Source organism: Anser anser, assembly GCF_964211835.1.
Source record: "Anser anser genome assembly, chromosome: 3".
NCBI classification, from domain to species: domain Eukaryota; kingdom Metazoa; phylum Chordata; class Aves; order Anseriformes; family Anatidae; genus Anser; species Anser anser.
Genome location: NC_139722.1, coordinates 15723386 through 15749481, shown reverse-complemented (window position 1 = coordinate 15749481; position 26096 = coordinate 15723386). Strand labels below are relative to the sequence as shown.

At 43.9% G+C, this 26096-nt stretch overlaps 1 protein-coding gene across 7 annotated transcripts; it reads left to right on the top strand.

The window, feature by feature from the left end:
• The first annotated feature begins 46 nt into the window (after window positions 1–46).
• Window positions 47–25822, top strand: ATP6V1C2 (ATPase H+ transporting V1 subunit C2). 7 transcript variants are annotated; one of them, XM_083827690.1, is made up of 14 exons: window positions 4068–5007; window positions 5187–5586; window positions 5712–5868; window positions 7430–7497; window positions 12156–12241; window positions 17183–17277; window positions 17989–18080; window positions 20271–20369; window positions 22117–22185; window positions 23139–23231; window positions 23643–23736; window positions 24054–24151; window positions 24540–24669; window positions 25442–25822. In XM_083827690.1, the coding sequence occupies exons 3-14, from the start codon at window positions 5740–5742 to the stop codon at window positions 25535–25537; spliced, it is 1149 nt and encodes a 382-aa protein (XP_083683816.1). In that variant the 5' UTR covers window positions 4068–5007; window positions 5187–5586; window positions 5712–5739; the 3' UTR covers window positions 25538–25822. The 7 variants fall into 7 exon arrangements, with proteins under 7 accessions (XP_083683817.1, XP_083683816.1, XP_083683814.1 ...); XM_083827688.1 differs by having other exon boundaries at window positions 4069–5007; window positions 5187–5556; XM_083827689.1 differs by having other exon boundaries at window positions 4069–5093; window positions 5187–5556.
• Window positions 25823–26096: the final 274 nt, after the last annotated feature.

Sequence of the window (26096 nt, the reverse complement as noted above, 5' to 3'; positions counted from 1 at the left end):
GAGGCGGGCGCTGCTGTGGGGATGGGGGTTGTGTGGCGGCTGTGCTGCGCCACAGCTCGTACGGAGGGATTGGGGACATGCTCAACCCGCCCCGAAGTGTAGATAAGTTATCGCTGAATGAGGGAGTTGTTAGGCAAAATCCCATTTTATCACCTTAACGCTTAGCGGCTGCTCTCTGCCCGAAGTGTTGGCATTCCGCACAGCCACATCGCAAAGGTAGGAGCTGCCTGTGCAGTTGTGGCTGAGGAGATTGATTTTCTTGCCCTACAGCGAACCCTGCCCACTATCGATGGAAATCAATCAATCCAGAATTTGGTTGAGCAGCATCTTGCAAGCAAACATAAAAAAACAGGTTGTTAGTGCTTTGTACCATCACCGTCTGAACAAGACTGGACATGCAAAAGTAATACCATTCCTATTTTAGCTTACAGGAACAACAACTAAGACAAAAATCATATGTATCTAATTTGTGTATGTTTTCTAGAAACAATTAAAATCACAACTGAGTTTGTATCACAAGAACACATAATTCTGCTACAAGTTATGAACTGAAGCTGTGTCAAGTAAATCTTTTGTATGATGTTCCCTTGATGATGTATTTCAACGACAGTACCAATATCATGCCTAGAAGGAACTGTTCATATCATTAGAGGGTCTTATAGCTGAGATTCACGCAATATCAACACACCAACATATAGGTGTTTGTGGGGGTGCTAAGCTCCCGTTTCAGAGAGCTAAGTCTTCACTTGCTTAAATGTAGGTTGTCTAGAGGCATTTGAGATGCTGCACGGTATCCAAGACACCTAGATGGGGCTGACACAAGACCTACGGAAAACCCATGCCCTTCTGCAGCATGACCTGGAGGCCAGGCAAGATGTGCAAGGACATCTCAAATGGCACTAGAAGCTCACACCTGAATCTCATCCCTAGTGAATGCAGTTAATGATGCCTGAGGAGCAATGTAGCACGTTAGCCACCAGGTGTCTACTTCGGGGTGAGCTCAATCTTTTCCTAGGTTCTACTGTCTAATTACTTAGATCATTACTAGCTGTTAATAGACACTTAAAGCTGAATGCATTTATCCACAGAGAAGTGTCTCGTGCGGTTCAGGATGCCCTAGGGAATTCCAGACATCCTGACCCGGTTGGTTGATGTGACACAGTGACACCTCAAAGGGCAGGGTCAGGAGGACTGAACCGACAAAGAACTTAGAGGTACAAATCCTGGAGGTTCTGATATATTGGGGAACTATTAGACATTGTTTTGGTGAGGCTGCCCAAAGATTCCCGATCCTTTCCTCAGTCCTCCAGATGCATTTCAATGACCGCAATGCAGAAAAAAGAAAAAAAAAGAAAAAAAAAAAGAAAAAAGATGGAAGATTGGTAGAATCCAGAGATTCTGGCTGCATAGCAGGAAGCTAAATTTTATTTCAAGTTTCTAGATTTTATTTTTGACAAATTCAGAAATTCAGTTCTCAGGCAAAGGTGATAAATCTTACACATTTAAGACTTTTTAGAAAGTTTAAAGGTAAAAAGACCAACTAGAACATGGACTATTAAAGTTTCAGTCCAGATAACTTTGGAGCAGCAGATCTGCTTGTTACACTTACTACAGATAAGTTCAAAAAATCAAACTCTGAATGATGCAGTTGAAGCTTTGATGAAGCTTTTTGCTTCATATGTACAATGAATCTTTCTTGCAAGTAGTAATGATTTACTTTCAGATTTTCAGTTCAATGAATATAGCTGAGGTGTGCTGACTGCAAATAGGTGTGAGAGAATGCTTTCAACTAGGAGCAAATAATTTTTCTTGTGTTTTTTTTCTCTTCTAGTGTCAGAATCTACTACATTACCTTGTAACATACAAGATACAGTGTTCTGGAACAATTAGTGATAAGCAAACTGAAAGTAATCTTTACTGGTTTTAATAATTTTAATGGTAACTACACAATGTCCATTCAGTATATAAATGCATACAGCTAAGGAATTATAATAGAGAAATAATTTGCATATTAATCCTAAAATACATGGAAATGTTTTCATTTAAATAACAGTGTTTTACTATCTCTATCAAGTCATTTTAAGAGTTCCTTCACTGAGATATTTTATACTAATTTCAATACATTTCTACAGTAATACACTTGCAGGACTAGGAAATGGGATTTTAAAAGAATCTTTTTAAGCAGGGGGAAAAAAAGACATTACTGGAAGACTATGCAGATAATGTATGTAGTAGCTGTATAAATTGTTTTATAGAGAACAACAGCTCTGTGGTTGCTGTTTTGCAAGACAATACTTAAAACATAAGCTTTCCCATTAATATCAATGTCATAACTGTCTAGGCAATTAAGTTTGATTACCTGTTTAGAGAAATTTGCCTGGGGAGATATTTCAAATAAGGTATTAATGCTTTTAACGACTATTTGGGGGCTGTGTTTTGCACATTAGTGTGACATATGAAGAAGTACTCATAAACATAGAGAAAGGCAAAGTCACACAAAGCTTCCTTGCATTGATGGATCAAAGGGAACAGAAAGACACATGATGATCACAAGGGAATGAAGTGGCTTTGAGGTCACATGGCACAGCACACAGTCCGAGCTAGGGAAATGGCAGGGGACACAGGAGCTACCATAGCTGTGCTAGCAGCAGTGTGCAGCACACTCCTGTATCCCGTGGTAGGAGCTTTGTCGCTGCGTGATCCTTCCTTCCACTACCTCCACTGCTGCTTCATCCGGAACTGAAAAATTTATAATGGGGGGTGGGGGGAGATTAAAAAGTCAGAATAAAAGTGGAAAATGTGGTAATAGAAAACAGTCAGTACTATTTTGCTTAGGCATTAACATCACGTTTCCTTGAAAATTTCCTATCAAATCAATAAGTAGCATAATATTTTTCACTATAGTAAAAGGAACCAAGGCAAATGATTACATATGAAACTATAAGAAACCAAAAAGTGACATTGCTACAAAGCATCTACAAAAACATTTAGGAAAAAAATAGCTTGAATTGTAGAATCCATAAATCTGACAACCCTTCAGCTTGGATGTTACCTTATTCCCTATAATATCCATGCATACAGAAGTATCCCCAACAGCTAGCACCACTACAGCAAATAGCATTTCTCATCTGTTAGCACTAGTGTCAGCTGACACAATTCTAACCTTAAGAAGCTTATGAGAATATAACTTTTCTAAAATTAATCATGCAAAGCATTTCTGTGGCTTGAGACTACAGCTAAGATCTAATGCAAACTCTGTACTTAGTTTGAAATGGGAAAGAACTGAAGAACTGCCTTAACTAGATGATAAGGTTTACTACACCTCTACACCCTTCAGGCCACTATTCTGTAGGTTAAAATATATGATGTACTTACCTGAACTAATTAGTTTTCATTATTAAAATGAAATGTACAGTGAAACAACAACAAAAAGGAAGATTAAAAAATAATCACTGTTTCTATGAATGACAGACACATTTATTTTATATATATATATATATATATATATATATATAACTTCACTAAAGTTCTTTTGCTGTGCCCTAGGGGACACCATGTTTGAAAAGAACTAGAATAATCACAATCATGAACACTGACTTTTTAATTACCCCGGGAAGGAAAAAGAATAAACCAAATAAGCAAGCAGACAAAGTGAAACGGTTATTTCAACTCTAAGTCTTTGTGTTTCTTTTTGGAGAGCATTTAGTAGAGACTCTCCTCCTCCACAGAAGTATTTCTTTTTATATACCACTAAAATGTTAAAAAAAAAAGCAAAGGAGGATGAATCTTGATGGTATGTCTTGCCTAATGTAAAGAATCTATAAACCTTAACTCTTACATGAGCTACCTGAAGCATAATTTAGATGGAATTATCCATGTCTAAGACTACAGACTTGTCCGTGTCTAGAACTTCTCCTATCAGCTGCTTCTACCTCATGTCGGAGAAACTCACACCCATTAGAGGTCTTAATTAGAGTAATTGCAAACATCAGGAGGTCTGAGTTTGTGCATGACCAGAACTGCCTGGACCAAGCCATTCAAATGCCCTCAGTTTAAGAGATCAAGTGGAAAAACAAGGGCCATCCTTTTTGAATTCAATTTCTTGTGGGGCTTCGTTTATGTTTGGTACATAGGAACATGAATAGGTCCAGAGGAAAATGCACTGTCTTCTAAAGAAAGTAAAACACGAACTACAGGTGGTTGGAACAAGTTGCCCAGGGAGGTGGTGGCATCCCTGGGGGTGTTCAAGGAAAGGTTGGACCTGGTGCTTAGGGACATGGTGACATTTGTGGTAGTCGGATGGTTGGACCAGATGATCTGGTAGGTCTTTTCCAACCTTAATGATTCTATGATTGTACAGGAAAGATTGCCCAAGCGACGGTACGGTGATTAGAGCACTCTGTCAGAAAATGAGAACTGGATGCACCACGTAGTATCTAGGAGGAGGCTGAATTCCCAACTGCAGAGGTGCCCCTCGCAGGCAGGTACTCAGGTATTTAGATGCTCCTTTCCTTTAGAGCACATCTAGTTCAAAAGGGTCTCCAGAACATTACTCCAGATGAGCTACAAAACACTCCCAAGATCTCAAGCAAATTTAAGGCAATTTATGACAAACTTAAGACTGAGGACTAAAAGCCACGACTGTATTTTGCCAACGAAGCATCACCTTACAGGCTGCATAAGCATTTGCTACATAAACCACCCAGGGCAGCCCCAGAAACAGAAGCTGCCTCAGAATTTAATTATTCCAAGTCCTTCCGGCTCGCTCAAGTCAGCTTTTATTGAAAGCGAGTGGCATCCGTGTTATGTCTCCGAGTTTAAAAGCGCCGAGGCCTCTGTCAACAGGGACCCCCCTGCGCCGCCTCGCCTCAGCTTCCCGCCGGGCCCGGCCCTGCCCCGGCCGCCTCACCGAGCATGTCCGCGCCCGCCCCGCGGCGCCCGGCCGGGGTGAGGAGGTGGGCACGGTGAGGGGGGACACGGGTGAGGAGAAGGAGGAGGCGGACACTGGTGAGGACACGGGCGAGGAGGTGGGCACGGCGGGAGGGGAGCCCCGGAGAGCCGCCCGGGAGAAGAACTGGGGATCTCCGCGTGTGGTTTGTGCTTCTCCGATCTGTTCACAGAGTAACCGCGGCGTAGCTGTCGGCCGGCGGTTTTTGTAACTGTTTTATGTCTTATTCTGCTGACAGCATCTCTGCGCATCTTCCTCCTGCTCCTTCCTGTCCAGCTGGAAGGGAAAACACAGGGAGAGCAATATTCCAGTGGCGCCTTTTGCAGCCTCCAAGTTCAGCAGTCTTTCTACATCTTGTTTCCACATCTGCCTATGAGCGCCTGAAGAAGTGAGAGGCAATACTGATCAAGCAGAAGTCCTGCATGATGTTCGGATGTCAGCAAAGTCCACAAACCCTGCAACGATGGAGACTGCGCTCAGCGATGCGGGTGGACTGGCATGGGAGGGACAAGGGGAGGAGGAAGCTTCAGCTCCTCGTCCAGAAACTGGAGGGAACAGCCCTGAGAAAGGAGGAACTGCTGCGCTCTCTCTGTGACATTGTGCAGAAGGTCGTGTTCCAGTTCAGTCTGAGACATAGGGTGACTCACTGTACTTGTGTTTCAAAAAATAAATCAGTAATTCACCCTAACTCTGTCAGTTCTTAGGGAAGAGCACGTTTTATGCGGGACTTTGTTAGCCTCTTACCTGCCTTGTGTTTCTACAGTGACCAGGAGTGAAGGGGAAATATCAGCATGTCGGAGTTCTGGCTAATTTCTGCCCCAGGAGATAAAACAAATCTGCAGGCATGGGAGAGAATGAATACAGTGACGCTGAAATCCAACTTGTCCAGCAACAGCAAATTCCATATTCCAGACTTAAAGGTAAGCGGGGAAGCGGTTTGGTTATGGGTGATGAAACAGCCCCAGACAGGACTAAAGATTTCTGTGGGATTTTTCATTTGGGATGATGGGCAGAGAGCTGAAGAGGATTGCGACTGGGGAATGAGTTGTGTTCAGTCAGTTGAAAATCGATCAGAAAGGAACAGGAGTTGTTTTGCTTGAAGCTGACTTTTGCATTGGAAGGATGTATGTGTAAGGAGTGAGGGTGACCAGTTAAATAACTAATGTATTGCATTTGGTGTACTATTTGCTTCCAGCTGTGACAATCATACAGCATTATACATCTTGGATCACTAATGCACAGGGAGTAGTGAAGTATCTAGAACCATGCCAGTAAGACCACTGACAGAGAAGACAGTCCTATAATGCACATTTCTCTATGGGAAATAGACGTGTGTATATATTCAGCTACATTAACAGCTTCATAGCATCGTATAAATAGGGAGAGTATTAATTTTTGATTTTATTATGTCTTTGCCTTATTTAATCCTTCTTTCATAAAATTTTCACCTTATTTTTGTTTCATTTGCGGCTATGAAAAGTCCAAATATGCTTCATTAAAGTCAGTGGAGCTACAACAGATGTAGAACTTGGTTCCCTGGGGAGCTGCCATCACCCATCACTTACAAAGCTACATTTAGTGCATCCAGGATCTGGCTTTAATCCAGAAAGATTGTTAATGGTTATAATTTGAGCTATTTATGTTACATAAGGATGCAAACGAAAGGGGATTGTGGCCTCTTCTCAAGTAAATAACCTACTCAATTAGCACATGAATGCTACAGACTGGAGGTGCTGCTTTTTACATGTGCCCAGAGATTGCTATGATTTTACCTTCTGTGCGCCTTACAGTCACCAACCCAGCCAGCATTGGTGAGAGTCCATTAATGTTAAAGGAAATAAAGTGTTTGCAGCATCTGAAGATGCTAATTGTTCTATGTAAAACTTGTTTCTTTGTTCCTTTTTTCCTTCAGCTTGACCCTTCGTAACGTTGAGCTGTCAACAGTGCAAGAAAAGGTTCGGCAATATATTGTAACACCATACAATCACATCCTAAACATAGGATTTTGACAGTGACAGGGTCACACCAAAAGCAGATGTTGGTGTTGAAGGAAATGTCTTTGTGAAAGGCTTAGTCTTTGGCAATAGGAAAGAATGAGAATGAAGAACCTCTTGAATACATACTGCTTCGCTTGGTTCTCTCAGTACATCAGATTTGTAGTGTATGTATGTTGGGCACATTTCTACTCAGTGTTTTATCAGGAAAAAGGCCAGTATGTTCTACAAGATCATTCAGGAATGAAAACAGGAAGGAAAACATTGATGTATAATCTTGTTGTCATATACAGCTTTTCCTTCATTGAAAAAGGCTTTTTGTACCCTGGGCTTTGAGAAAAGGAATTGCTTCGGTTTTCTACTGAGTGAATGAAATTCTGCAAAACTGTTGAATTCACACGTGCTAAATACAAGTCAAAGTCCCTAAGAAAGCCAACAGAAGCCTTAGACTTGTGTATCTTTCACCTAATTCTCATCTCTTGCACAGGTGGGGACACTGGATGCTCTTGTTGGTCTGTCAGATGAGTTGGGAAAACTTGATAGCTTTGCTGAAAGGTAAAATAGAACTTATTTACTACCTACAAATGAGAAACAGACATTGTTTTTATGGGATGGTATGTCCTTGTGTTCACCTCAGTCTGACTCAGTTTAACCCAGACTACAACCTGACTGAAGTGGATAGGTTTGTTTAACCCTTCTGTCAATTGCCACAGAGTCATCACAGAGAAAGGGCTATTTCTTAAAACCTGGCTGCATGAAGAGAGTGGAACTGTTGTCTGTACAGTGATGTCTGAGTGGCAATACTAGGGAAGCTGTTTCTCAAAGGGAAAATGCTAAAAATTGTTGTTTCTTTATTTTATTTTATACAGCAACCTTGACCCTATCCGGAATCTCAAATTAATAAAGCAACATTTAGACAATATGAAGCCCTCCCTGATTTTCTTTTTTTCAGAATATTTTTCTTGAGATTTCTCTCTTCCAACCAGAGGTAGGAGTTCTAAGCAGTAAGTTCTGAATGAAATCTGGGACTCTCCCTCTTAGCCTCTTAAACTCCCAGAATATTGACTCATGTTGTATCAAACCTATTTATGCAAAGACTTGCGTGATCTCCTTGCTGATCATCACCAAGTTTGCCGTTAGGGCCAAACTGACCTGGGTGTACAAAGGATAGAGAATAGCAAGCTGAGGAAATGTCAGGTTTTGAGATACTTCATGGCACAGAGTAGGCTCTGTTGAGGAAGCAATGAAAGTACAAGCTGCTGCTTCTCTTTTCTTTTCTTTTTTAGCTTCGGAGGCATACCTCACATATGGCTGCGGTCTTGGCCACAGAGGCATATGTTAGCTCTGAGGGTTTTTGCCTTTTATCCCCCAGCCAGGACTGATGAGGAGTTGCTTGTCTAAATATGCTTGGTACTTTTCGTGAATTTCGTCTGGTGGATGCAAATGCTTACAGGGACACTGATATAAGCTGTTTACATTTATGTTAGGCAGTTTGGTTAGAAATAAGTCTGCCAGAACACATTTCTCCATAGGACAGTGTAATGATTTTACTGGTACTCACAGCAGCACTGAATTAGGATGATTTGATCACCCTGGGTTACATGCAATTTTGATCTTTTCAGAATTGCTTTTTCAGGAATTTTTAGCAGGAGAGACCAGCTTAATAGTTAATTCATCAATAAAACCTCCTCTGTTGCGACTCTGTCCATCTGGCAGGGAAAACTACCCTGAAATCTTTGTAAACATGTCCAGGTCCCTGGTTCATACTGCAGAGATTGTCCATAGAATCATATGCTGAAATAAAGTGGGAATGGGAGTAAATTTGGAGAGACCCAATAGCAGCTACCTGTTCTAATGCAAGATTTCTCTATTTCAGGGCAGCAGATAGCCAAGCAACTGTGTGATCTCGGTTTAAGCATTGTAAAAATCATGCAGAAATGATTTTCAGAAGGGCTTAACTAATTCCAGACTTTGTGCTGAATTAGGACTTCTGTAAAGCCTGCTATAGGATCAGTGAAAGATCACTGAGGGTAGTTTATTCGATATATCATTATGAGCTTCCCAGGCTCACCGTCTCCCACTGTTACCTTTGTCTTAACTCTTTAACATAGCGTATAGCTCCTTGTTCAAGCTGAATGCCACTTTAATCCAGTAACTGTCCCTTTAGTGCCAGTAGTGACACTCACCATGTGACACGCATATGCACTGAGCAAAGGAGGCAGTGAAACTTTTGCAGTGTAAGCTACTGAGGTAAGGACACTTCCTATTTGTCTTCTTTGAGCTAACTAATCAAGAAGACACAATAAGACTTAAAAATAATAAAAACATGCTTTAAAAAAAGAAAAATGAGTTAGAGGAGAGCAATAGCAGAGAGTAATCAACACAAATGTACAGGAAGTCCAAAAGTGTTTAGTGTTAAATATATGCCAAAGGTTTGGAGTATGAATTGAAAGCCAAGGGTTAAAATGCCAAGCACTTGAACTTAGTGGAAGCAAATGGCATCCAGAGGGTTACAAGGCTGTTAAATGACCTGAGCATTTACATTCCTGCTCCTCTGTGGCAGCTAGCTACCTGCTGCACTGTTGCTAGATAAACAAAACTGCCCGTAAAGCCAGGCAGCACAAACCTGTCAGCGCTGCCTCCTGCCAGGACAGCAGAGAAGGGGCAAGAGTTTGCAGGATCTACTGTTTCCATGTACTTTTATTATTTATTTACACAGGAGGCGGAGTGTTTTTCCATGTCACCGTATGGTAGGTAGCATGGTGCTCTCCAAAGCTGACGTTCCCCTCCCTTACTCTTACCCAGGGACTCTCCAGGATCCAACATCTGCAGAGCCTGAAGTTGAAGGGCTGCTGCCTGCAGCCTTTGGAGACCTAGCTGCTAGTGCCAGTTAATACACAGCATCATTTAAAGACTAATAGACTTTTTTTTTTTAATTAAGTAATGACATTGCAGCATTTTCACAAGCAAAATGTGTGGTTCTTCCAAGCTATAATGATAAGCTACATGGAGTTATTTTTGTAGCTTTTCTCTCTACAGGTTTTTATTACGACTTTTTAAAGGCAGTCTGCTTGAAACCCTCTCCTTTTATAACACAGCATTTGAAGGTGATATTTGCTTAGGGTGAGATTCACCTGATCAAATGGAGAGCTTTAAGGGCTGGTCGTGAAAGCTGTGCACCGTTGGATGCTGCTGTAGTCAATGGGGCTTCTCCAGGTGTCTGATTCCTCTCCTTTGCCTCAGCCATCAGTGGCACGCAGGGTGTGCTCTCTTTCTTTGCTTTCTTTGCCCAGGCAATGTATTAGGTGAGTGAGGCCCAGCTGCATTTCCCAGGGTGGAAGGCAAGGTGCAGAGACCAACCTGGGGCAGGAGAACATCTCTCTGGCCCAACTTGTTCTGCCCATACCCTGCCTGAGGGGACCCTGCGGCACTTGGGCTGGAAGGGCAGGGAGCCAAGCCTTGGCTGGGCAACTAGATCTGTAGGGTGCATGAGAGCACATACCTGCCCCACCATCAGTCTCTAAGGTGAGAGACCAAAGCTGACCGTCTCCCAGCTATCAGGTTAGCCACCAGCTGCACTCACCTGTAATTAAAACAGTTCAGTCCCCTTGGAAAAATCACTGCTTTATATGCTTTCATGTTGGCTGCTTTCTCTGTTACATCCTCAGCCTCCTGCGATGCGTTGTTTTGCTCCAAGTTCCTTTGGGCTCCCTGAGCATCAGGAAGGAGCTGAAAACCAGCTGCATCTGCCAGCTGAAAATTGCAGAAGTATTTGGCAAGGTGGCAGCTGACGCAGAACGGCTTGGTGGGTCCCTGCACTCTCCCCTCGGCCTGAGTGTGGGCAAAACACAGTCCTCTACCAGCAGCACCCAGCCCGCATGGGGTCCCTAAGTGTCTGCAGCTGGATAGTGAAGACCAGAGCAGCCCTTAAAGGGCTGTGAGCTGGTGTAAATTCCTCCCAGGGAATGGGGCAGCTCTATTTGGTGCACCAAGCCTAGACTCTGAACTGCTCCTGTCTGGCGTCATGAGAACAGCAGCAATTCTGACCACTGTATTTTTGGCAGCATCGGCAGTCCCTGATCTTTCCTCCCTGTCACAGGACTGGAAAACCTTTCCAGAAACTGTGAGTTTGTTCCCAGGAATGGAGGCGGGGGAAATCTTTACCTCTAGGAATTAGTTCTTTTAAATGCCCTGTAAATCAGCTTTGCAGCACATCAGAGAATCCTTATCTCTGGTACTTTCACAATATCTGTACCTGAAATCCCTTTCCTTAGCTCTTGAAAGTCACAGGATGTCTCAAGGCACACTGCCACTTTGTCACCATCCCATGATCCACTTCATGTCCCTGCAAATGTCATGATCAGGCAGTCAATTTTTAGCTGTAGCTTTATTTACAAGGTGTAGTAAACCTGGAACTGTTACGGAGCTGAAGGCCAAATGCTGAGAATACTTCTGAGTACAGAAAGATAGAGAAACAACCAGAGATGTACTTTGGCCTTTATGAAAGAGGTAGTTTATCTAGGATCAAATGAATCTACTGCTGAAGGGATGTGATGAAACTTTTCTTTTTTTTTTTTTTTTAAAAAAAAAAGAAACTGTCTAGAGAAAATCTTCAGGAGAAGATTTGTCCAAATCACTGCTCAGAATCAAAGGAGGATTTGAACCTTGTTCTCACACATCTTAAAGTAATGTCTCGTCCACCATGCTGAAGAGAGGAGAGAAAGAGAGTCCTCTAAAGAAGAGGAATAAGATGGAAATTCTCACTGTCAAACAAGAGAACATTGTTGTTTTCCCCTGAGTACCCAGTCAGAACCTTATCTCAGCAACCCCAAAGGTTTATTCAGCATCCTGTGGACCATATTTTCAAGCAGGGCTAGACTGGATGGTTCTGTGTGTAGTCTTGTCACTCCATCACTTTCAGAGCTGTGAACATGGGTTTCTTGTCTTCTGGTTTCTGCTACAAGTATCATGACTTACAGTGTATTTTTAGGAAGCCTAGAGCACTGGGAAGATGGTATTACCTCTGTGTTTACAGAATTCAGTGTATTTTAATTCTGCTATATGCCATAGTGTTTATTATCATTTTAATTGCAAATTGACCTGCCTTGCTTCAGAATTGTTTTGTTTGGGGATCTCCATGTTTATCAGATCATTGTGGTAACTATTTTATATTGACGTTTCTTCACTAACAATGTTTCTCTGTTACACTTAAGCGTAATAAAGAAAATAGCCCAGTATATAGGAGAAGTTATGGAGGACTCCAAAGACAAAGTCCAGGAAAATCTTCTGGCCAATGGAGGTAGGTGCTGTGAATGGGGATATCTTAATGCATTGATGCTACTGGTATTTGCTTCAGAGTACAAACACTTAGAATTGAAACACTCACACATTAGTACGGACAACAATCAGGGATACTTCTTAAGAATATATCTGGCCAGATCCCTTTTTTTTTTTTTTATTTTTCTCCAAAGTTCAGAGAAGCTTTATCCAGTTCCAGCTTTGCTTCCAGGACAGCATCCAGTGGCTGGTATCCCTCTGTGGAATAAATATTCCTAGCACCAGAGCTAAGGAATGAAGAGCAAAGAAGGAGACATCCTCCTTCATTCCTAAAATGATCTGGCACCTTTTTTGGTCTCCATGGACTGGATCACGTCCAGACAGCTAAACTGTATACAGCAGCACAGCATCCATAAGTATTTTGCTTTTCCTCCCTCAGTGCTGGGATAGATCCTGTGCTCTGTTAACCGTGGATTTCTGACACCAAAGGTAGACATTTGAGGCACTGGCTCCAAAACATGACACATTTCATCTCCTGGGTAGTTAAGAGTTGGTTGTGAGCAGCAAGACCGAAAATACCACGTTATATTCAGTGCTGCAGTTACAACCAAAGCCTGAGCAGTTTCCTACACTGATAACTTGGCATATGTAGGTTCTCTGTGAGTGGAGCTGTGATGCTGTTCAGCAGTCGGGTGGGTAAGGACTTCCCAGGCCGGCACAGGCAGCAGGACATGAGTTCTCCATAGTCCCTGCAGTAAGAGTCCCTCTTGCTGCCCTGTCCATAAGCTGCAGCCTCAGGGGAGAATGAGCTGCGCTCACTAGGTCATGCCAGCAGCCGCTGGGATGTGCACGTGCTGCTCCTGTTAAGAGCAACTTCACATTGGTTTCCCCTGTGATGTCCTGCCCTGGCTGGCAGCTGTTGCATAGCAAAGAAGAGCAGGCAGTGACAGCAGGGACACTTCTGACATGATGAATTTGGAGGCCAGTGCTTCCCTGCATTGTCTCTAAGCACTCAGCGTGGCGTTTTTGTAAACTCCAAGAACTTATTTCCCAGCTTTATCACTTAGTATGGTACTCAAGGCCCTAAAGGGAGCCTGTATCAAGGACAAAGTTAACATTTAGGAACAAATCTCTGCACATTTTGTGAGACCCTCAGTGGGTTTCAGAGCTGCTGCAGAGCATATTCTTCCCGAGCCATCCTGGACTTGTAGAGTGAAGCTGGACACGTTACATGTGCTACATACAAGCTTGTAGAGGAACGCTTTTAACTGTCAGACAAGTAAACTAACAGCACACACTCCATCACCCTTCAATTGTCTGCAGTGCTGTACTTCAAATCTGTATGAGTAAAGGATAAGGAGGAAGTTCTTTCAGAAATGCCCTTCGTGCATGAAATAAGACTGACATTTGCTGTGCGCAACTACTTAACAAGTACCATAATCCCACTTATTCTGTTACAGGGCTAAAGGATAAAATGAAATGTCTGAAAAGTATGTTGAGAATTGCTGATTGTGGTGGTGTTACAAGCATGCATCTGTGTGTAGTAGTGCTAGAAACAAGTCTTGGTCTGGTTGTAGAGATACAGTGATCAGGTTACGATGGATTTCTCAAGTAACAACCTCGTAGCTTGATCACGATATCCCTATGACTTGAGAAACAACAGGTTCAGCTTATTTCCTTTGTTTCCTCTTTCTACACCCTTTTCCTTTCCTGTCAGCTCTGCATGTGCTGTAATAGAAGGATGTGGAAATTATTTGTGTATGTTACTAGTTTCTGTCCTTTGGTCATCCAAGTGAGTCATATCGTATAACTTTTCAAATATTACTGACTGCTTCTTAAAAAAAATGGATCAATTTTAATATACAAATATATATATATAGGATTGTGCTAATACAGTCCTGTGTCATTCCTCATAATCAGCAGCAATACTGCTGTAAGAATTCTTCCTTTCCCCTCTCTGGTTAACAAAAGGACCCTAAAAAAGGTCATGAAATCAGAAACAAAATCGTAAGACATGATTTCTTGCTGCCTGGTCCCATTTCAGACAATGAGGCTGTCCAAATTCAGGTTTTGTTTTTCAGTTATATCGTACAAATGGTCAGGTTTTAGCTCAGATGTGTATACTGCTGACAGCACATTGGTCCACCAGCTGATTAAAATGTTGGCTGTGCGTAGCAGTTGTCTGATTAGGTATGTGTGAAGGAAAATGAAAATAACAGAAAATACAGCACTTTCGGTTAAGTGAGCACACAGACTGCATTCCAGTGGACAACAACTGGAAGCAGTCACGTAGAGATGTCTCTCTTATAGAAGGAAAACTTGGATTTGTGTGTACAGGGAATTTTAGTGTATCACAATAGCAGGAAGTGCTTTCTTGCTTATGACAATCAAAAATGTGAAATGTAAGTAAAGCTTTTCTTAAAAGATTTAGAGCAAATTCTGTTCCCTTTGTAGTTACGCTGACCCAAAAATAATTTTAAAATGTGGTTAGTAGTGGAATAACTCCATTCTTTATAACGAGCTCAAAACTGAAACGGACAAAAAAGCAAAACGGGAGGCGTAACCATTTTGAAGAATTCAGCATTTTGTAGGGAAAGCTGTTAAAGTTGCTGCCTAGAGCTGGGTGAGTGAAGCAGAGCTAGGAAGGACTCAGGCTGTGGGGTTCCTGGGCAGCTGTGAGCACGCTGGGGAGGAGGCATCTCTCCTGGGTGGGCACCAGGGAGAGCTCTTGGAGAAGGGAAGCGACTTGAGAGCTCTGCCGAGGGGTAGGCTTGTGAGATGGGAGGAAGACTCACGCTGTGCTTAACTGCCTGACACCTGATTTCTGCTGAGACTGGAGGAATGCAGGGATAGAAGGGACACGTGTATGTCTTTAGGGAACTTTTATATCTCTGCAGCTATAAATACGTCAGTGATTGTCTTTAAAGAGCCTGTGAATGCACTGTTGCACAGCAGAACAGGTCCATACTGTGCTCTTTGCACCTCTCATTCCCACTGAATTCAGCAAAGCCTAAGCAAGAGCGCTTTGAAGAGAGGCAGCAGCTTGAAATCCCTGTGTCACATACCCTGTGCTCTAAGTGCTCCTGTGAACTTCAGGTGTTTTGATGCCCCTGCCCCTTCTCCGGAGGTCTAAGCAAGCACTGCCCGAGGATGAGGCGTGCAGCAGCCCTGCTGCAGCTTTGCCCCGCTCCTGCACACTCCCTGTGCTGGAGGATTTGCCAATTCCTGGTCAGATGTTGGCAGGAGCGGCTGGATCTTTGCCTCATGACTCCTGTGCTTTGGATGTGTGGGAGATTTACATAGCTGTGGTTTGCAAAGAAAGGGAGGGAGAATGTGGTCACGCCAACGCTGTCTGCCTCCTGGGCAGTTTATCCTTTGATAAGAAGCTGGTTTCTTCCTAATGTAAGACTTTCCATGCTTTGGAAATCTAATAGGGTAAACTGACTCTGTTGTGGGGTGAGAGAAGCCCATGGAAAGGATAGAGCTCTCCTGCCAGGGTGTTCGATGTCACACGAGGCAGGGCAGCACCCTCAGCCTGGCAGTACAGCAGTTAAACACCTTTCCACATTCCTCCTCATGCATTTCAATTCATACAGCGTTCCTCACACCCTGGAAGTCCATCCCACAAGAAATTGTGCTCGGACCTCGCTGTGGGAATGAGTTCACTCTCTGGACAAGGCACCAAAGAGCACTGAGCAGCCCCAGCGTGCCCCTAATTTCCTTAGCACCTTGATCCTATTCTGCTTCCCATCTCCCCAGAGCAGCTTCCCAGATATTCTCCATCCTTGCTGGTCTGGAAGGAAGCCCATCCTGCAGCTGACAGCGCCTTTGGCATCTTTGTCTGGCCACTGAGACCGTGCCTGCTTCCTTTCTCTACCCTTCCCTAACCTGCAGGTTAGATCCCAGCCCCTCTGCTTCTTGTGGCAGGGTGTGTGGGCTTATCCCATCCCATAAAGCTGCCCGAGAGCACTATGTGGGGGTGTGGGTGGTATCCTAAGGGCTCTCAGGACTCAGTGTAGGTGAGGAGTTGTCTGAATTCATGAGCTGCTGGAGGAGAATTTTAACTTGGTGCCGTAATGCGCCAAGCTTAATCTTCTGAGGTTAAGGAGCCTTGGATTTCAGAAGTGAAGCAGTGCCATCCTCTTCTAGGGGATGTCATATGCATCATTTCCCCTTAATTCTGGAAGACACCAAGGCTCCCAGCGGTCTGAGTTTGTCTTATTTTGGAGGGCTGCATGCACACAGGGCCTTGCTGTGAATTTCTGATGTAGGGTGCTGTGGCTGGACATTTATTTGGATTTACCACATAGAGAAACACTGTATGGCTTTGTGTGAGATGGGGAGCTTTGTGTGCACAGTGAGTGAAGAATTCCCCATCGCATCTGGATTGGTTTGATTTCTAGTGAGAGTTTGACTGGATCACAGATAGGCAACATCAGCTATGCTCTGAATATCTTTGTTCAAACTCTCAGTAACCCTGAGTGTTACTGCAGATCCTGCGAGCAAAATACTTTTCTGATAGCTCTTACTGTGAGGAACGGTTGCATGTTGCTGTGCCCTGCTGATACAGCTAATGTTATGGTAATGCTTGCTCTGTACTGCTAGGAGTAGTGCAAAAAAAAGATTTCTGTTTCAAATATTTCTTATTTTGGGGGTGTTGATTAGATTGGACATATGATTTGTGCAGATTTGATCAAATTTCTGTGAGGATTCAGAGTGGAGCTTCTGGTTCACACCCATCTCTAATGCTAATCAAGGTTATGTGTAGGCTGTAGCGAGGGAAGACCCCAGTTCTTATTACCTATTTGGTAAGCTGTCGCATTAATACATTTAGGTGTACATACGCTTAGGGATATGGTTTAGTGGAGTACTTAGTGTTAGGTCGGAGGTTGGACTCGATGATCTTGAGGTCTCTTCCAACCTAGAGAAATCTGTGAATCTGTGAATTTGTTTGTATTTTCAGTTGACCTAATCAGCTACCTGACCCGGTTTGAGTGGGACATGGCCAAATACCCCATAAAGCAGCCACTGAAGAATATATCGGAAGCATTAGCAAAGGTAAATTGTACTCCAGATTGCAAGAAGATATTAGAATGGGGAGCCGTGTCTTTTGATAGTTTTTGGTCCCTCCTATCATGTCAGTCAGTGAGTTTTGCCTTTGGTGCAAAACGGGAGCAGGCTCAGAAACGCACTGCACTGAATCAGTCAATTTAATTGCTACTGTAATAACACTGATCACATATATATATATAAAATAAGTATATAAACCTATTGATGACATAAATATGTCACTATCAGATTTACTAGGACATATTGATACGCTTTCTGCATTTTAGTCCCTTTACAGTTACATAGAAACAATAAAATATTACAATAATATTATTCTCCATGTCAGTTTTCTTGTGAAATCGCTGACCTTACCTTAAATCAAACACACTGCTGGTCAGAACAATTGCTCACACTGCCAGTCTATTCAGGAAGGAGTGGTCTGTTGTTTGATGTAGATAACAAATGAAATGGTGAACTAGCTCCTTAGGCACACCCATGATACACACAGTAACAGCTAACCAAGTCCTTCTGGCTGCAGGGCCCATTGCCACAGGGCACCTGCAGAACCCAGAAGTGATGTGGGTTCCCTCTCAGCCATGATCAGCTGGTTTGCGGGGGCTGACATTTCTGTCGCCTCGCTACAGGGCGGAGGTGGAAGGAGGAGCAGGAGGACAATGCCTCAAGCACCTAGTTGACTCACATTTTTTAAATTTGTTTTAGCAAATGACTCAAATAGAAACAGACCTAAAGACCCGATCAGCTGCATACAACAACATTAAAGGAAATTTGCAGAACCTGGAGAAAAAAACTGTGTAAGTATAGCATGTGTCTGTTCACCTCTGGAGTGTTGCATGGCTCAGCTGAGGACAGTTCATGCCTACATCCACTTCTGTCCCGTGGACCTTGTGTGTTCTGATGGGAGCAAATTTAGTGCCTGGCTTTGGGACATGCTGAACATCCACAGCTGCAGGGGAAGCTGAGGGGTGGCTGGTCTTAAAATCAGCTCGGGGGAGACTGCAGTTCCTAATATGATTTTATTGGCAGGGGGAGCAAACAGCCTTGGGAAAGGGTCAAAACTGAATGCCACTGTATTGCTCTAATGAGATTTCAGGGAGTCAGAAATCAGATCATCTGAGTCAACTGGCAGATTCCTTTGCAACACAGAGCTCTTTCCTAGGGGAGCTCTGCAAATGCTTTTCAGAAAGTTGACTACAATATTTCAGGCAAAAGCATTTAGTTTCCTTCCCTGCTGTACCTACCTCACTAGCATCCCACTTTCATTTTTCTTCTCTTTATTTCATTCTGCTGGTCCAGGCAAGGGCTAGCACAATTCTGCAAGTCTCTGCCAGGGCTTCTCTCTCCTGTCTTCAGTTGCTTATGATCTTTGCCTATGTGCTGCTACCTGGATTTTGCTGCTACCAGTTCTGTTAATCTGGATTTTCTCTAGGGCATCACCGGGGAGAAAAGTAAATTTCAGTATATTTAGAGCAATTTAAAAGATGCTCTGCAAGCCTCATCCAACACTTGCTCGTATGTGCCACTCTCACGGGGGCTCAAACCCCAACCCGGAATGGCTGGAATTTTGTTCTGCTTGCTTCACACAGAGCAAGTCAGGCACCAACTCAGCTGAACCCAACCAGAAACCGCAGAAAAAAATACTTCAAGGAATTGGCTCAGAACTTTTGCCAAAAAATGCCGTTGTCCCTCGTGGAAACCTGCTCAACACGGGGACTGCAGTGCCCCCGAGGGTCAGAAGAGCCATATCACAGTTGCAGGCCTCTCTGCTGAGTTTGTGTCCCGTGCCTCATCACTGCCAGCCAACCCCGCTGGCCTGTGCTTCCAGCTTGGTATGGATGATGTTAAATGTGTTTCTCTTGGGCTGCATGAATATGCATAATCATGGACAGGAGGCACTAATGGGACAAAAAGCTCTCATTTTCCTTTTCTTGTCCTCTCAGCCTGTTCCTGCAGCATCTCTCCAGCTCCACAACTCCCAGGTCAGGTTAAGCCCCAGGAGGGAGGCAGCTGCTCTGTATGGGCAACGTGAGCAGTGCTGGACCTAGAGCAAGGGGGTGAGGGACAAGAGCTGAGACCTCATGGTTCAGGCCCATCTTCCTTTCTCAGTGCTGTCCACCTTTGACTGCTGGTGCCTCTGGTGTGCACCAGTGCCAGCTAGCTTGGGCTTAACAAACATCTAGTAAGTTGTTACTGGCCAGTTAGTTAATGTTCCAACTGGCACAGCAGGCCTCAACCCCAAAACTACTGGCTCAGGTCGTTCTTCACTCCTGCCCAGTGGAGGAGGGAGGGCAGCTGCTCTCTTCCCTCTGGTTCTTGCCAGCCATGTCCAGCCTAGCTGTCTGCACTTACTGGGTGCGCAGCCCCAGGGGGCTCTCAGGTGATCAAAAGGGCTGTGAGCAGGCACCTCCTGCAGGCCTCACAGCCCCTGTGCACGAGATTGCTGTTTCCACTGTTCTTCAGCTGGAGGTAATCTCCCTGTGCTGATGTGAGGGGCAACTTGTCCTCTGCAGTCCAGGCTTGCCAGGTTTGTGTTGGTGGCTTAGATCAATACTGACACTGCTCGCTGTGTCTGACGCACGGCCCCACAGGCAGCCTTGAGAAAAGCAGGTGCCTCCTGGAAGATGTGGTGGTGCCTGGCAGAGGGGTGGTGACTTCGGAGGAGCACTTTCCAACCACCTACACCCTCACTATAAAAACAGTAGCAGCAGCATGGTGTAATTTCACATAGGGGAAAAGGATAAACTAGTGCTAGTTGATGACATGCTGGAATTAGTATTATTTTTTTTATTTATTAAGTACAATAAAGATAAATAAATGGCCATTTTAAAAGCATAGATGTGTCCTTTAGGCACTGCATTCCTGATGCTTTTCTACCCCAGGATGCACTGTTGGCAACCATACTTACAGCATGATACCTCCAGCGTGCTGCTGCTGGGTTCCTGCTAATGTCATGTGTTTTTTTTTCTTTGTCTTGTTCACTTTAGGGGAAACCTGCTGACTCGGACCCTAGCAGACATTGTGCATAAAGAAGACTTTGTTCTGAATTCTGAGTACCTTATCACGCTGCTGGTCGTAGTGCCAAAGTAAGGCAATAGCGTGGGCACGTGCGCTCAGGTGCGGTGTTGAGTTTCGGGCCTAAATACTGGATCCAGTCAGTACCGGATCATGCTGGGGAAGCTGATCCTCACTGTGTCTGGGGAATGGGTGGATTTCTTAGCAAAGAGAACAGTTTCTGCCAAGGGTGGTGCTGGCACAAAAGAAAGAGACAAACTGATCCAAACTTACAGCAGGACAGAAGCGGGATGTAGGTTTTTAGCTGTTACAACAGAGCAGGTTCTCAAATGGCCTCCTGGTAGGAACAGTAGGAGTTAAAAAAAAAAAAAAAAAACAGCAACCAACTAAACAGAAGAACAGATTTTTACTGGAGCTTAGCCAGTTTATAAAAGGAATTAGACCTGTCATACTCACAGGGCCTCTGCTGGTCATGTAGTTGATAGTGCCTGCGTGTGGGATGGTTGCTATCACCACCAGTTGTGAAGGTACAAGATGTCCTTCTTAGAAGCCTACACAGAACTTGTCCTCTCAGTACAGCCCTATCCCAACACACACACAGTACCATCATTTTTCTGTCTGTGGAAAACACGTTATGAAAACCTGTTTGAAGTAAGTTTGCTGAGCTTATTATTGGCATGTTCTTTTGGATTCCCCCTATAAACAGATGTCTCACTTTGCAAACTCACCCTTCTCTTGACCCTGTTCTCTGAGCGCTGGCACTTGCCGTGTTTCCAGCATAGCACCAGATCAGCTCTGGGTCTGTGCGCACCAGATGTACCACACCTGCCCACGGACCAGAGGCATCATGCATGGAGGTCCTGGAGCATGGGACACCGTGTGACAGCCTGTACGTGTGTGCCAAAAGCCTCGTTCTTCCCACCTTCAGCTTCCTGCTTCAGACCCTTCCTCATCCCAAGACACAACATGAGGACTGGCGGTGTAACAGTGAAGAAACATCTCTCTAGCTGGTGACTAGGACAGGAAAGGATAGAAGGATGGTCAATAGCCAGCTGAATATGAGCCAGCAGTGTGCTCAGGTGGCCAAGAAGGCCAACAGCATCCTGGCTTGTATCAGAAATAGTGTGGCCAGCAGGGCCAGGGAAGCGATTGTCCCCCTGTACTCGGCTCTGATGAGGCCATGCCTGAAACACTGTGTTCAGTTTTGGGCCCCTCACTACAAGGAGGACATTGAGGTGCTGGAGCACGTCCAAAGAAGGGCAACAAAGCTGATGAAGGGTCTAGAGAACAAGTCTTACAAGGACCTGCTGGGGTTGTTTAGCTCGGAGAAGGTTTAGGGGAGACCTTATTGTACTTTACAATTACCTTAAAGGAGGTTGTAGCAAGGTGGGGACTGGGCTCTTCTCCCAAGCACCAGGCGATAAGATGAGGAGAAATGGCCTCAATTTGCACCAGGGGAGGTTTAGGTTGAGTTTTAGGAGAAATTTCTTCACTGAAAGAGTTGTGCAGCATTGGAACAGGCTGCCTAGGAAAGTGGTTGAGTCACTGTCCCTGGAGGTCTTCAAGAAAGATGTAGAGTTAGAACTTAATAGCATGGTTTAGTGGTGGACTTTAGGTTAGAGGTTGGACTAGATGACCTCAGAGGTCTTTTCCAGCCTGAATGATTCTATGATTCTAAGAAGCTTTATGTGTCTTTATCACATAACCCAGCATGAAGAGCTCATACTCCACGCCATTACCTTAATTAATTATGATTATCAATACTTTTTTTTTCTACTGTACAGTGTTTAATTACTCTGCTTTGTTTTGTGCTCAAAGGTCAAGCTACATACAGTGGCAGAAGACGTATGAATCCCTCTCTGATATGGTAGTGCCTCGCTCCACCAAGTAAGTGAAATTCCGAATTAAGGTCCTGGCTGGCTTCAGAGATCCCTGCTGTATTTCAGTCCCTCAAGTTGCTAAAGAATGACTTGTCTAACATATAGGCTCCCTGTTAATATACAGATTTGCCCAATCTCATTTGAAAAAAAAAATACACCCTTGAAGGAAAATACAGCTAAAAGAAAAAATAAAACAACAACAATTTTTTCTCTATAATTAGCATGTGGTTCCCTTTTCCAGTAATCTAGTTCTTTCCACTTGCAGTACTCACATGAGCAATGCTCGTTCTATAACAGAGACAAAAAACTAGTTACGATAATCCAGGCATAATTCAGACACATGTAATCACACACAACTTTAAAAAAAACTACTTTTTACAGAGATCAAAGAGTATTTTTGCATCTGGAATTGTTTTCTGCAGCAGAATAGAATGATCCAGTGTACTGCCATTTGCATAATCCGTTCACCTAGAGTAAAAAATCCTTACAAGGAATTAAATATTCCACTGCTCAGCTCAAGGCAGACATGAGGTCCAATCCAGGGCGTAAGAGGTGACAGTGATATTAGCTGAAATGGAAGAAGCTGAAAGCACACAGAAAGAGGAAAGCTGTGTGCTACTGCCTGTTGTAAAAACACACGTGCATGTAAGTGAAGGGACATATTAGGAAACATGGGGAAAAAAAAGCCAGTCAAAATGTATGTGTACTATAATGGGTTCAGAAACTTAAGTCATGGGCTGTCCTCTCCTATGACTTCCCAACTTAAGTCATCTCCAGTGTATTGGAGGTACTGTGGTTGGTGCTAGTAAAGTCTTTGTTCTTTATTTCGGTTACAGCAGGTCTTGAAAGGCAGTGTGTTGTTCAGTACCATAAGTGAAAGAAAGAACTGCAAAAGGAAGGTAAAGAAAGCACAAGAGGCTTGCAATGTCGAATCACAGCAGCTTTTTTTCCCTCCCACAGAATGATCGCTGAGGATGCTGAGGGAGGACTCTTCACTGTGACCCTGTTTAGAAAAGTGATGGATGACTTCAAGGCTAAAGCCAGGGAGAACAGGTAGGCAGTCACGGATTGCGAGGCACGTCAGGCTAACAGATGATGAGGGTAAAAGCACTTGTTCTCTATGCAGTACAGCTGAAATCGTTGTTTTTTAGGACTTTGCTGTTTGGCCTTCTGCTGGCCCTGAAGCCACTGAGAAGGCAGTGGGGAGGGAAGGAGCTGTGACTAGATAGAGCAGTTCTTTTCTTTGAACACCAAACTGCAGATCCTGGAATTGTTCTTCCTGCTCTCTGACAGCAGGAAGTTTGCTTTCTGGGAGTGACTTCAGCTCCTACCCTCCAGATACTTTAGATGGCTAAACGGCTAGCACCTTTAAACATCCCAATCCTGCTTCTCCAGATGCAAAAGAAATAAGTGTGCATATTGCTTGGACTATGGCTTGTGAGAGCAAATGTCATTCAATTACAGGTTCATGGTTCGAGAATTTTATTTTGATGAGAAGGAACTGAAATGTGAAAAGGAAGAGCTGATGAAATTAGCTTCTGATAAGAAACAGCAATACGTAAGTAGCACATCAAGTTGATAGCCCGTGTATTGATGGCCCTTGGTATTGGTGTGTGTGTAAGGATCTCACTCAGGAATGGCATTATGGTTCCAGCAGATTCCTGTGAGCTCTATCTAGCACTGAAAACCAAGGCATAGGATACATAACAGAATTTGCCTTTTGCCCAAGGTTATTCAAGTTTCTGATAAGCTGGGAGCCAATAATGGGTTGCCTGAGAATTAACTCAGCAGCCCATGGTGGTTTCGATGGTGTTAGCCATGGAGCAGCTTCAGGTAGTGAAGGGCATCACGGTACCGTTACATCTGTTCTCACAGGGCCCTTTACTGCGCTGGCTGAAAGTGAACTTCAGTGAAGCATTCGTGGCTTGGATTCACGTGAAAGCCTTGAGAGTTTTTGTTGAATCTGTCCTGAGGTAAGTGGGTACGCGTGCAGTGCCGGCAGAGTCCTGGAGAAGTCAGAACGTGCAGCTCGCTTCCTGCAGCTGTTCCTTCATGGGAGGGAACATCCCTCGCACACATTTCCAGGAGCTCACGGGAGATGACACAGATGACTGCAAGAAGGATGACATACAAAGCTGATATGGTTCTTTGGGGTCACTTACAGGGAAAACAGGACACCGTTTAGTTCCCTTATGGCTTCAAAACGAAAATGCTTCCAGATACGGAGGCAGCACAGCACCACTGAGGTTGTGTGCTGCAGATGCTAGCTACTGGTGCACCACGAGTTGCCGAGGCAGAAGGCGGGGGTGGAAAGCTGTGCCCCCTCCTGGGAAATGACCCTGTGTGTTGATGTGTCCCAAGGTACGGCCTCCCGGTGAATTTCCAAGCAATGTTGCTGCAGCCAAATAGGAAGTCCGTAAAGCGCCTGAGAGATGTCCTAAACGTGGTCTTCAAACACCTGGACGAAGTTGCAGCAGCAAGCATAATGGATGTATGTATTTAGGCTACAACTGCATGTGCTGTAGCAGTTCAGTCAGGATCCCTGGATACAGCTGTAGCCTCTGGTGGCTACAGAATGGATTGGGGCGTCAGGCAGGGGCAGGTTATCATGGAGATGTACAGAGATTGTACAGTTTCCATTGAAGCAGCCAACGTTAACAGCTACCAGGCTGAAATAGGTCTGCTCAGTTATGGCAGTTTCTTCAGGTGAAAAGCTTCATGCCTTCTATAAGCTTTCACACAAGGAACAAAAATAATTCAAAACGAACACTAGGACTACGATAGCTCCCTGCCCTGTAAACGGCTGTCACTGACTAAACATCTCAACCTGGGCCTTCCGCAGGCAGCAGTACTTGCTTTGTCCCTCCCCACATCTTGAGTGTACCAAGGATTTAGGATAAACCATTGGAAACCCAATGGCTTAAAACCAAAAGCTTAAAACTACGTAAGACCAAGCAGGCCTAAGATTCCCAGTGCATGAACCAAGGGGAAAGAAGTATGTTGTTTTAGAGCTGAAGCACCCAGAAATGCTGCAGTACACGTTCATAAAGTTGCAACCGAGTGTGACCTCTCAACGCTTAACGGCATTAGACAGCCTAAAAATACCAAGCAAACACCAGATTCTGCGTGAATTCCCTGTGTTAAGCACAGCAAGTATGTCTCCACTCCACCTAAGAAAGCAAAGCAAAAAGCAATCCACGTTAGCTTGGAACAGTGCAATGCTTTCTTTACTGGTACTAAAGTCATGTTGTTTCCTTTTGCAGCCTGGCATGGACATCCCCGGTTTACAACTGAGTAATCAAGAATACTATCCTTATGTCTATTTCAAGATTGACCTCAGTCTTCTTGACTGCAGTTAAAAAAAATAAATCACTCAAGCTTAACCTATTCAAGACCCTAATGTTATGATGAAAGAATCGTTAGCTGTTGAAAGTCAAATTAAAAGAAGCTGTAGGATAACCACATAAGATTTTCCTAACATTTCCAATAACATTTAAGCGACTTCAGTATAAACACCTTTTGTTCATAGTGTTACAGAAATATATTTCTGAGGCAGGAGGTACTATGGTAGTATTTATTATTTTGTTGGTAAGTTACAAAGATGGAGTCTCTACTGGACCGGAAATAAAACAGTTTTAAATGTGTGGTGGCTGATGGGTCTATTAGGCATGTACAGTCCTGGTATTGTAACAAAAACTAAAAAAAAAAACAGGAAAAAAAGCATCAAAGCAGGATCCCAAGTTTTTTTGTTTTCTTTTTTCTCTAATTTAACAGAAGTACTTAAGATTCACCAGGATTGCTTTGAACCTTATTGTGGTATGACTTACAGGCCCAAGTAATCACAGCTTTAGTTTTTGCCAAGACGCATTAGTTAGAACGTGTCATTAGGAGAGCTCATCTGCTGGGACGACCTGAGTT

Bases quoted from the DNA above. Each gene is read 5' to 3' on its own strand.
- ATP6V1C2 (XM_083827685.1), top strand. From the start codon at position 6,659: ATGAATGCTACAGACTGGAGGTGCTGCTTTTTACATGTGCCCAGAGAT. The intron at 18,081-20,270 runs GTAAGTATAGCA...TGTTCACTTTAG, and splicing joins AACCTGGAGAAAAAAACTGT to GGGAAACCTGCTGACTCGGA. The intron at 23,232-23,642 runs GTAGGCAGTCAC...ATTCAATTACAG, and splicing joins GCTAAAGCCAGGGAGAACAG to GTTCATGGTTCGAGAATTTT.